Raw genomic sequence first — 13,345 nt, forward strand, 5'->3', positions numbered from 1 at the left:
GGCCTCTAGAGTTCACTTGTCGTTCTCTCCTTCATTGCAGGCAGATTCTTTACTGCTGAGCCGTGGGGAAGTCCTCTAGTTTATACTATTGGTATCTTAACACTTTACCATTTTAAATAAATCTCTAAAGCTATAGTGTAGTGTAGGTACATTGCTCTGAGCTGCTGGGTTCATAATAGCCAGACCATACAGATGGTATGAGGATTCCTTTGTAGCTCAGTTGTTAAAGAATCTGCCTGCAATGCAGGAGGCCAGGGTTCAATTCCTCAGTCAGGAAGATCCCCTGGAGAAGGAAATAGCAACCCACTTGAGTGTTCTTGCCTGGGAAATTCCATGAACAGAAGAGCCTGGAAGGTGACAGTCCATAGGGTCGCAAGAGTTGGACACGACTTAGCAACTAAACCACTGACCCACCACCACAGATGGTATGGCTTAAACTGTAGGAGTGGTTACCAGTACACCAGGCATGCATCTGGGCTTCCCAGGTGGCTCGGTGATAAAGAACCCACTGCCAAGGAAGGAGACGTGGGTTCCATCCCTGGGTCAGGAAGATCCTCTGGAGAAGGAAATGGCAACCCTCTTCAGTCCAGGGGGTCGCAAAGAGTCAGACACAACTGAGCAACTAAACAACACAAAGGCATGTATCCAGGGCCTGGATATGAAGGAGCCTTCTGCTGATCACCGGTGGACGGACACCCTGCCAGCCTGAGATAAGAACAACCGAGATTCTCAGTTTATTCGCACAGAGGCATAATTTTTAAAATATAATGTATTTATGTATTTTTCAGTTGCTTTTAGGGAGAGAATTATTTTTGAGGCCGGTCGTTGATCTTAACCTCTTGAAGTGGACATTGTTAGATTATTTACCTGGATTGGATAAAAGTATTCTGGATCATGAAAAATACAAATTGTATGCATCATTGCCTCACTGCATGAGAAGTTTTGCACTCCATACTCCTGTTAACATGTGTATTAATTGATAATTCGGTTAATCAGTCCTGTAATGCCCTGGCAGCAGGCAGTATATGGGTCATTGAGAACCTGGTTTCTGGGATTACACTGCCCAAGTTGGAATCCCACCTCCAATCACACAAGACCTGAGTAGTCTTAGGTGTAAAGTATTATACTTAACATTTCAGAGTCTTGAGTTTGTCTCATCAAATGCATTTAATCCCAGTTCTTATTTTTAACGTTGTTTTGATTATGTAAATATCGAGAATATTTTCTGTATTTTACATATGCTTACAGTATATTAGAGTTCACTTTTTTTTCTGGAGAACGAAATGTGAAGCAAGTTTAAAAGTGTATACCATCTTTTATTTTCAGAGGGGAGTAATATGATGGGTGCTGAAGAGACAAGTTTTGATCGTGGCTACATAAAAAAGAAATTAGAACATGGACTTACACGAATATGGCAGGTTTGGTTTTTTTTTTGTTTTTTTTTGTTTTTTTTTTATTCTTCCAATTTTATTTTATTTTTAAACTTTACATAATTGTATTAGTTTTGCCAAATATCAAAATGAATCCGCCACAGGTATACATGTGTTCCCCATCCCGAACCCTCCTCCCTCCTCCCTCCCCATACCATCCCTCTGGGCCGTCCCAGTGCACCAGCCCCAAGCATCCAGCATCATGCATCGAACCTGGACTATTTTTTTTTCTGTGAAAACAGTAGAAACCTTCATGTCAAAAGTGTTTTATAGATTCATTGTTTAGGTTTTCTGTATTTGTTTTTCCTTGTAGATCTAGTCATATGTTATTTTCTTTGGAATAAGTCTATTACTTGAGTTCTATAATTTATTAATAATTGTGAATTATATTTGACTGTAACTGGCAGTAGAAAAGGTGTTTTAATTTGAAATTCTCCATTGAAAATATTCCCGGATTACATTTTACTTTTAGTATTGTAGCAGATCTGTGCTTTTCTAAAGAAGTTGTTTTCTTATTGAGATACTGTTTCTTTTATGTGTGTTTTTTTTTTCCTTTTCTGTTAATTTTAGGAAAAGGATAACTGTGTAATAGATGACATACTTGGGTTGAAGTAGACTGAAGAATTTTTTCCAAGTCAGTGATTTTTGTGCCTTCAGTGAACCTTATGTGTCTATTGATTGTGTATTCCTAGGCTTTTCTTTTGCATTTCAGTAGCTCAGTTGTTGTTATCAGATAATTTAATTTATTAAAATTTTTCATTTCCTAGATAAAATGTAATCTCTTTGATAACTTTTTTGTTCTTTTTGGACTTCCTCAAAATTTAGAAGACTATAGAAACTTTGATATTATGTTCTTTTAAAATGTATTTTTGATTTTTCTAATGAAGCTGATATTTAGTTTTAAAATCTTTACAGAATTTCTTTTGAAAAAAATTGTCTAGCTAAATGTATACTGCAAGCATAAATTTCCTTAAGAATCACTTAGCAGTTATAATTTAGTGTTCTTCTGACTTTTTATTACTTGCTATTGGATATGCTATTTGAACTTATACTTTAATATTTAAATATGTGATAGTCTTTTATAATTTCTATTATGACCATATTAAGGTAATTTTTACCTTTCCACTTATTACAGGTTTAGGCTGACTTTTTTCCTGAATATTATGTACAGAAAGGAAAATCTTATATCTAGGGTCAGATATGAATTGCTTCTGCTTAGGTCTTCTAATAGACTCTTAATTATACTTTGCTGAAATTGCAGAATCTATGATAAAATTTTTGGTAATTCAGCATACTTTGAAATATTGACCTGGAATTTTATATAGCTAGTTACTATTCAGTCTGGCAGCCTGATGTCATTCCTGCTATAGGAATATCTGTTAAATGTAAGATTTAGTGAAGCTATTCTCATTTAAACATTTGGCCAATTTAATGAAAGTCATCATGCTTTTGAATACAGATAATTGTATATTTCAGGTTTTAGAATATCTTCATCTCTACCAAGTCCCTTTTGCCCCTCCAATCCCAGTTCTCAACCAGTTGTACACAAGACTTTGTGTACGTTAGGAACTCATTGCTGTTGCATTGCTTCAGTCGTGTCCGACTCTGTGTGACTCCATAGACGCCAGCCCACCAGGCTCCCCCGTCCCTGGGATTCTCCAGGCAAGAACACTGGAGTGGGTTGCCATTTCCTTCTCCAATGCATGAAAGTGAAAAGTGAAAGTGAAGTCGCTCAGTCGTATCCGACTCTTAGCGACCCCATGGACTGCAGCCTACCAGGCTCCTCTGTCCATGGGATTTTCCAGGCAAGAGTACTGGAGTGGGGTGCCATTGCCTTCTCCGTAAGAACTCATTAGTGTTTGTTAAACTGAAATTACAAAGCTCGATGCAATTGCAAAAAGGCAAAGTCTCTGAAAAATAAGTATTTTTTAATAACACATCTAGCAGACAAAACCTGACAGGAGTTGAATTCATTTGATAGCACAACCTGACCACTGTTATCATTGGCTTTTTATAGTATTTATTTTTCCCATTAAAGTGAACATGCATATGTTACAGGGATATTCATGTGTTTTATTTTGGGATGCTGCCCTTGACCCCACTGGGGGTTATATATAATATATGCTGTACAGGCTGTAATATATTTCTGATACCTGAAGTGCTAAATTTCAAAGCAGAAATGAGCATGTGACAATTTACAGACATCATAAATTTATTGTGGAGATAATGATAAGTGATGATTGAGAAGCATAAGATAGTTAACATTTCTGACATAAAACTAGATTCAGAATCATAATCACCTTGATTTTTGATGTGAAAAGTTTTTAGAATTTTATGGCAAATTTTTCCTGCATTTTGACTCAGTTAGAACCTTTCAGGGAAAAAGGTTGTATCAATCATAATATGTGTATCACACTGTTTGTGGGTTTACAAACATGGTAATTGAAAGCATGGTCCTTGACCTCATGGAGCTTACATATTTAACCATATGAAATTCTTGGTCTTCCAAAATTTTCTTTTTAGTCTTTAACTACATGAGAAATGGCAGTTTTAAAATGCTTACTGATTTCTCTTTATTATAGGAAATTAGAGTTGGCATATTTCTACTTTTTTTGAATTGGAAGTTATCTTTACAATCTAATATACTTCCTACCTTTAAATTCTTCTAGGGGCATTTGAAAAATAACCATGTATTTCTTCTTTGTGTTGGGAATTAGGCTGTGTGTGTATTAAAGCAGTTAACTATGTATAACTCTCATCTATATCCTTATTTGGTTTTGGTTTTCTTGGTCTGTGCTGCTCTGAGGGAGCAGTTTTAATCTTCTGGTGTGATTGTAATTTTGTCAGGTTTTTTTTATTTCTAACAGCTTTGGCTTTTTATATTTGGATACTATGTTGACTGATGTTGCAATGCTAATAACCACTTACCTTGTTTGTACATAATTCTCTTTATTAATTTTAAAGAAATAGCTCTTTTCCTCTTAGGCATTTTGCAATGAATTCTAGTTTGCTCTATTATTACCATTACTGTTCATATTTTCCTAATAAATACTTGACAGTTCCCTTATTTTAAATGTTTTTATATCATGTTTTGGTTTTGTCTCCTATTGATATAGAAAAAAAATTTTTTCCAAGAGTGGCTTTATCTTATAATAGAGCAATTGAATATGATGTTTATATTTTCATTAGTGTTTTACTTTATACTTCTTTAATTATTTGAGAACTTGAACATTTAAAAATCTATTAGTTATTTGTGAATTATTTTCTCATATTTTTTGCTCATTCGTTTTAAAATACTTATTTGATAAAGGATAATCCTTTGTATATCATTTGTGTATTTTAACTTACATTTTTGATGTGCAGATGGTTTTTTATGAGGTCAAACTGTTGACATTTGTCCTTTATGACATGTTGCATTTATTCTTAAAGTATGCTTTTTTATGTAAAGCTCTGGTCAGTATTCATTTGGTAATTACAAATACTTACCGAAAGTTTGTATTAATTGCTATATCCCTAATACCTAGAATACTGCTTAGAAAACTTAATAGGTAGTTAGAAAATATTTTTGCCTTTTTATTGAATTTTTAATCTTTTGAAAGCCTACAAAAACATTTACTTAATCTGTTTTATATTTCTTTTGATACGTGATGTAAAGAGAGGATGTCTTCCCCCACATACAACCCCCCCACCACCAGTTATTCAGGTTTCCCTTCTCTACTTCTTGGATAATCTTTGTTCTTCTCTCTTTTTTGGGGATACCTCCTTGTAGCAAGAGTCAGTGAAAAGAGGAGACTCTGAAGGCAGATAGACCTGGGTTAAATCTTTGCTTTCTCTTTCACTGGCATGTGGATTTAGGCAATTAGTTGACCTCTTTCAAAGAATGCCCCTGCAATGAGGGAGACCTGGGTTCTGTCCCTGGGTTGGGAACATCTCCTGGAGAAGGGAAAGGATACCCACTCCAGCATTCTGGTCTGGAGAATTCCATGGACTGTATGGTCCATGGGGTTACAAAGAGTTGGACGTAACTGAGATGTATGGTGTTGGAGAAGACTCTTGAGAGTCCCTTGGACTGCAAGGAGATCCAACCAGCCCATCCTAAAGGAGATCAGTCCTGGGTGTTCATTGGAAGGACTGATGTTGAAACTGAAACTTCAGTACTTTGGCCACCTGATGCGAAGAGCTGACTCATTTGAAAATACCCTGATGCTGGGAAAGACTGAGGGCAGGAGGAGAAGGGGATGACAAAGGATGAGATGGTTGGATGGCATCACTGACTCAATGGACATGGTTTTGGGTAGACTCCAGGAGTTGGTGATGAACAGGGAGGCCTGGCATGCTACGGTTCATGGGGTCACAAAGAGTTGGACACGACTGAGTGACTGAACTGAACTGAGCAACTTTTACTTTCACTTTGACCTCTTTCAGTTTCTCTTTGCCTAGGGGGATAATGAAGGCTTGCTTAACAACCCTGTTTTAGAATTAAAGATAATATGTAAAGTTCTTAGTATAATGCTGGAGAAAAGTAAATACTCAGAAAACAGTAGTTTTTATTGCTGTTTGTTAAGCACTTACATGTGTATTAGCACAGTTTGATTTATCTTTCCTATTCCATTGATTTTTCTGTATATTGCTAGCATTTTTTGGATAGTTTTTAATATCTTAATGTAGGTGGTACAAGTCCTCTAATATCACTCATAACTTTTACTCCCTCTTTTCAAAGCACTATTTTTTTAAAAAAGGTTATTGTCTATTTCTTATTTCTGGTGAATATTAGAATAATTGTTCAGAAGAAAATTTTTTTGTGTATGTGATTTTGGTTAGAATCTCCCTGTATCTCTACATTAACTTGGAAAAATGGACATATTTATAATATTTAGTCACCTATTCAGTCCCTTAACTCTCAGTTTATGGACATTCTTTTGTATCCCCTTAGAGTTGCTATTAATAGTTCTTTCTTATAGATCTGATAGCCCTTACTAAAGTTATTCCTAAGTGTACTGTATTTTTAATAATTTTTTTTGAATGAAATCTCTCCATTTTCAGGTGCCACAACAGGTATACATGGAAATATTAATTTTTATATGTTGTACATAAATACCTCACATAATTATCTTATTCTGATTATTTTGAATCAATTATTTTGGGGTTTCTAGCGTACCAAGTAGTGATTGGTGATTTTTACCTATACACCTAGTTCAGTTCAGTTGCTCAGTCGTGTCCAACTCTTTGCAACCCCATGGACTGTAGCACTCCAGGCTTCCCTGTCCGTCACCAACTCCTGGAGCTTACTCAAACTCACGTCCATTGCGTTAGTGATGCCATCCAACCATCTCATCCTCTGATGTCTCCTTCTCCTCTCGCCTTCAGTCTTCCCCAGCATCAGGGTCTTTTCAGAGTCAGCTCTTCGCATCAGGTGGCCAAAGTATTGGAGTTTCAGCTTCAGCATCAGTCCTTCCAATGATCACCCAGGACTGATCTCCTTTAGGATGAACTGGTTGGATCTCCTCGCAGCCCAAGGGACTCTCAAGAGTCTTCTCCAACACCACAGTTCAAAAGCATCAATTCTTTGGCGCTCAGCTTTCTTTATAGTTCAACTCTCACATCCATACATGACTACTGGAAAAACCATAGCCTTGACTAGATGGACCTTTGTTGGCAAAGTAATGTCTCTGCTTTTTAATATGCTGTCTAGGTTTGTCATAGCTTTTCTTCCAAGGAGCAAGCGTCTTTTAATTTCATGGCTGCAGTCACCATCTGCAGGGATTTTGGAGCCCCAAAATAAAGTCTGTCAGTTTCCATTGTTTCCCCATCTATTTGCCATGAAGTGATGGGACCAGATGCCATGATCTTAGTTTTCTGAGTGTTGAGTTCTAAGCCAACTTTTTCACTCTCCTCTTTCACTTTCATCAAGAGGCTCTTAGTTCTTCGCTTTCTGCCATAAGGGTGGTGTCATCTGCAAATCTGATGTTATTGATATTTCTCTCAGCAATCTTGATTCCAGCTTCATCCAGCCTGGCATTTCACACGATGTACTCTGCATATAGGTTAAATAAACAGGGTGACAATATACAGCCTTGACGCACTCCTTTCTTGATTTGGAACCAGTCTGTTATTCCATGTCCATTTCTAACTGTTGCTTCTTGACCTGCATACAGATTTAAGGTGATTACTTATGCAGATTTAAGTGATTACTGCATACAGTATAAGTTGATTATACTAGATATACACAAATAGTGGTGATCTTTACCTGTGTATCTAGTATAAGAATATAATTCTTATCTTGCATGTGTATGTGTATATTAATAGTGATGACTGTGGCCTATACTATTTTTATATTTGATTATGGAACTGTTTCTGATATCACCCTTTATTGGGTATTGGCCTAAATAGATATTTTTTTTTATCAAGTTAATCTATTCCTGTCTCATTTTAATGTGTAGCTATACAAAAACATGGTTCTTAGAACTTACCTTCTTTATTTTGGATTTACTTGAAACATTTTTTGTTTTGTTTTATAGGATGTTCAGCTAAAAGTTAAAACCTACTTGCTTGGAACTGATTTGTCTATATTCAAATATGATGATTTCATCTTTGTTTTGGATATAATCAGCAGGTAGTGTTTGAGATCTTGTCTTATTCTTTATCTTGTTTCATTGAACCATGATAATTAATGAAATCTCGAATCAGTGAGTTACAAGCTGTAACTTCATGGAAGTGAAGATAATTGAGCATTCACAGTCTAATTTCTGCTGGTTTATTTGTGAATGTGTTTAAATATTTCTGCCCTATTGATGTTTGTAAACTGTAATGCATTTGTAATCTTTAGAATTTCTTCAAGCATCCAAATTTTTATGATTTGTTATCTTTGAATAAAGATGACCTGGACTTCTTTTATTTCCCTATAATAAACATGTTGCTGAAATTGTTAAAAATCTTTCTGTCCACCTAGGTTGATGCAAGTTGGAGAAGAATTTTGTGGTAGCAAGTCTGAAGTTTTGCAAGAATCTATTAGAAAACAAAGTGTCAATTATTTTAAGAACTACCATAGGTAAGAACTCTAATAAACATGTATAGACTTATTTAGCTAGTAAGAATAGCTTTTTCTCATGTTTATTAATCTTATAGCATTGATTGGTTTAAAAGAATTACTTTTGAATTTGAAAGACTGTCTTCTTTGTAGCTCTTTTTAGGGTGATTAGGTTATTATTTCTTTTCTACCAAAAATAACATGTTATTCTCATTACTTTTTGTAAATTTCAATATGTACTTTGTCTTAAGGGGTTTAAAATGTTGAACTGACTTCTTTGTGGGTATAAGATGATTCTTACGTGGAGGATCCCTAGAAACATTTGACCACTGTTCTCTACCTGCATATATGGTGTGAGTTTAGTAAGGAAGTTAAATCAATAGAGGCAGCACTCAGCGAGGCAGACGTGCTTGAAACTACGTGCCTTTTAGGAGTAAAAAGGCTTTTAGAGAAGGGGGCATGATATTCAGAATCTAGCTACAAGGCCAAGACTATGTACTATGTTGCTTTGACAAACAGTGACTACCAGTTTAAAAAGGGTGCTGTGGAGTAGTTTTGGGAGTGGACAAAGGTGGGAAAGAATGTTCATGTAGCAGTGTGATGGTACGCTTAAAGTAGCATTAAACTGAGAGAGTGAACAGGTATTAGACCTTTCTCCATGTAAGCTGGACCCGGTACTGTATCTCTTACATATATTTTATCATTTGCATTGAGGTATATTTCACTTGTTAGTCTGCTTTTTAAAATGTTTTGATTTTGTTGTTACTTGGTACCAGGGAGAGTTGGGATTTGAAATTCTTTTTCTCCTTGTTCAGAGTCAACCCCTGGTCACAGTGATATGTGCTGAGTCAGAAGAGAGATCACTGCATGTGAAACCATTGACTAATTTATTATTCAATATTTTTAAGTACACATTTTCTGTCTTAATAGTAAACTCTTAAAATTAAATATGGGCTTTCCTGATAGCTCAGTTGGTCAAGAATCTGCCTAAAAGGCAGGAGACCCCGGTTCAATTCCTAGATCTGGAAGATCCACTGAAGAATGGAAAGGCTACCCACTCTAGTATTCTGGCCTAGAGAATTCCATGGACTGTGTAGTCCCTGGGGTCACAAAGAGTCAGACACGACTGAGTGACTTTCACTCACTCACTCATTAAATATTTATTTTTAAAATATATATATATATATATTTTTTTTTTTTTTTGAAATCTTAAAAGGTTTATTTTACAGCTATTTTCCTAAAAGTATATGTGGAAGGAAAAGAAACCAAAGAGATGAAATTTACACTTTTGTACAAATGCACAAGTCTATTTGATGTAGAATAATTACTGATGTCTAAATCTATTCCTAATATTGCTATCTGAAATATTGCTATCTGATCTGTGCTTTGCCATGTTTCTTTTCTTTCTTTTTTTTTTTTAAGATGCTTGCTTTCTTTTTTTTAATTTTTTTTTCCAACTACAATTTTATTTTATTTTTAAACTTTACAAAATTGTATTAGTTTTGCCAAATATCAAAATGAATCCTCCACAGGTATAATTTAAATTGATTATTTACCAAAGTGGGCTTCCATGGTGGCTCAGATTCTCAAAAAGAATTTGCCTGCAGTGCAGGAGACCCAGATTTGATCCCTGAGTTGGGAAGATCCCCTTGAGAAGGAAATAGTTACCCACTCCTGTATTCTTGCCTGGAGAATTCCATGGACAGAAGAGCCTGCTGGGCTACAGTCCGTGGGGTCACAAAGAGTCGGACATGACTGAAGTGACTTAGCACGCATGCACAGGAAGACAGTGGTAAGGGAACAACATAAAACCCTAACACTACCTTTGTTTACAACTTCCTTTTCTGTTAGAACTTAAGCCCTACTAAAGTAGAAGTCCCAGCCTGTACACATTGCTTTCCAAAATGAGAGTGGCCTTGTAATCACAGATGGGAAATGGAAAAGAATCAAGAATTGTGAAGAAAGGAGAAACCTAACTTACCCGTTAGGATGAAGGCATGCTGCTTGTCCATTTCCCAAAGATTGCTTTGTATCCTACAATACCACTGGAGGGTCTTCTGTTCATTGTGACTGCAAGATGTATGCAGTGCAGAAATGTGGGTTCATTTAATGGTTTCCATTCTGCATTCCACTTTATTATCAAAAGGTGTCTGTCATCTGTTGCCACCAGGTATAATAGGCATTTCTAGATGCTAATGGAGATTCCTCACAAAAGTTCACCTTGATGAACTTAGAAAACGTAGATATTAATGATTGTTTTCAAAACACTCAACATTTTAATTGACTTTTCTCAGAAACACTTGTGAAACTTGTTTCACAGTGAGGAGGCTATATTGTATTGTTAGAAGGAGAGGAGGACTGGGAAATAGTAAATTGGGTTCTTATCCCATTTTTGCCTCTCACTTCACTGACATTGACCAAATTACTTAACCCTTTGGGATATGGTTCTATCTATCAATTGTAAAATGAGGTGGTTGGACTAAATGGTCTCCCTAAGTATTACCTGCAGATCTTTCCCTTTTTTTATGCTGCTCTGTATATTATAAAAGTAGGTTAAAACATAAAGATTTAATTTTTTTTTTGTAGTATTCTTCCCTTTCCGCAGTGTTTAAACCAGTCTTGCTTATATACTGCCAGTAATCATTCTCTCTCCAACAGCTGCCATTTGGGAAATTATAATGAAAATTACTTGGCAAAGTGGGTGCCAACCATCACTCTCTTCTAAAGCAAGATGAACTTAACAGGCAGTTTAGAAACGATGCCAGTGGACAAATATTGAGTTGATGAAAGTCATTACATTAGCCAGTGATGAATGTAAATCTACTAAATTCTGATTTAATACCTCCTTCACCAAATCATACTACATAAATACCAAAAAATACCGTGAAACATGGTGAACTAGCATCATCTGTTTCGATTTTATTAAAGTGTTTAAACATGCTTACAGTTTGTTTCATGGTCTTCTGCCAAATAGAGCTCTTGAGAATGAAGAAATTCCTGAACCGAATTATCCTGACTTTGAGTCCATTTAGGCTGTTGGTTTGAAGGCATAGACTTAACAACAGGGTGAACGTAGAAGCATTTTACTCTTTGGCAGAACAGCTGTTTACAGAATGCACTGGTGTTTTTTTGTGGAAGTATTAAAGTTTGCCTGCCGTTATGTTTTTCTTGGGCAAAGTTGGATGAGCATGTGAGGAAGCACAGTCTCTGTCATCATCTGTCAGTGTAACTTCACATCTTTCAAGGTGTGTTTTATTTCCCCAAGTTTCTTTATGTTCAGGCTCTAAGTTTGTATACACCGAAAGCTGTCAGTCTTCTGGCAGATGTTGCAGAATTCCCCAAAGCACAAATAATCTAAAACAGTAATGACGTAGAGACTGTGCAGTAGTGTACTGTTGTCAAGACATTTAACAAGTACAGTTTGTTTTTAATTGCTTTAATAATCAAAGTTTATAAGTGTGTTCAGTGACCTTAAAGGTGCATTGACTGATGTCAGAGGAAGAGAAAGATCACCTATCCTTGTAGGGAGAAACGTCTTTGCTTGCCTGAGTAAGAAAGGCTTGGTTTATTCCTTAAAGTGTATTTAAAATGTGTGCTTCTAGAGTTAGTTTTATTATCCATATACTTATCTTTGTTTTCTCTCTTGGTCAAGTGATTGAATCATGTCTTCTGGTTTGAATATTGGACCTGATATCTTCTAAAACCAACTTGCCTGCTCATGTCACACTGCTCCTCCCTCCCCTGCCCATATATATTCTGCCAAGTACACTGTTTTGGTTAAGGCTTCAGAGAGAGTAGAAAATAAGTTATCAGTAATTTTAGTTGTATAAGATACCTGAGAGATTTTTTTTTTTAAGGAAAAGGTTAACCAGTGTAATAACTTCAATGTACATTGAAGTTATTTGTTATATATACATTGAAGTTATTTGTTATATATACTTTGAAGTATAAGTGTCCATGGATACATTTACCTAGTATTGCATTATAACAAACTATCCTGAAACTTACAGGCTTAAAACAACCACCATCTTATTGTTATTTCATGTATTCTGTGAGTCAGGAATAATTTAAGCAGGGATCAAGATCCTTCTGCTCCTCATAGCATTGACTGGGGTGACTCAGCGCTCAGCTTTGTGTGGCAGGTTCAGGATGGCTTCACTTGGTGGAGGTGGCTGGAAGGCTGTACAGCTGGCTTGGTTTCAGCGGCCCACATGTGGCCTCCCTCGTGGGGCGCTCTCAGTGTGGTTGGACTTCTTCTATGGCAGCTGGCTTCCCTTGGAACCAGCATTCCAAGAGAACCACGTGGAGGGTGCTTGGCCTTTTCAGACATGCTCGGGACTCATGCAGTCCTTCTACCACATTCCATCGAATGTAGACTTCTCATAACGCTGGTTCAGATTGAAGGGGAGGGAAATCAGACTTTCTCTGTTGACAGGGGAGTGGTTAGGTCATGTAGAAGAGCTGTGTGTGGAATAGGAGATACTGTTGCAGCCCTGTTTGCTGTATTCCTTGGGAAAACGGAGAAATGTTTTCAGAAACCAGGTTTTGGGGGGATTTGGTGAAAATGGTACCAATAAATTAGTTTATTTTTAGTACATGACATGTTCTTCTAAAAATTCAATTATGTAAAATATGACTATTTTCCATGTCTAAACTATACAAGAGGGCTTAAATTTTGAACTTAAAATGAGAGCAAAAGGGACAGTGTCTTCATAATATATACCTCTTATATCAGACTAGTTTCTCTTCTGTATATATGTACATACACATTATATATACACACATATATATATACATGTGTGTATATATAATGTGTATGTACATATATACAGAACAGAAATATGTACATACACATAAATATACCATAATAGCGAGTGAACAACTATCA

The 13,345-nt window shown here is 36.1% G+C and overlaps 1 protein-coding gene across 1 annotated transcript in view; it reads left to right on the forward strand.

The window, feature by feature from the left end:
- Positions 1–13,345, forward strand: part of VPS50 (VPS50 subunit of EARP/GARPII complex) — a 135,000-nt gene that overhangs the window by 68,394 nt on the left and 53,261 nt on the right. Inside the window, exons 14-16 of the mRNA XM_061413446.1 lie at positions 1,327–1,418; positions 7,949–8,043; positions 8,380–8,478. Coding sequence (XP_061269430.1) covers positions 1,327–1,418; positions 7,949–8,043; positions 8,380–8,478 — 286 coding nt within the window. The remainder of the gene's footprint in view (positions 1–1,326; positions 1,419–7,948; positions 8,044–8,379; positions 8,479–13,345) is intronic.

The sequence above is a fragment of the Bos javanicus genome, chromosome 4, assembly GCF_032452875.1.
Source record: "Bos javanicus breed banteng chromosome 4, ARS-OSU_banteng_1.0, whole genome shotgun sequence".
NCBI classification, from domain to species: Eukaryota; Metazoa; Chordata; class Mammalia; order Artiodactyla; family Bovidae; genus Bos; species Bos javanicus.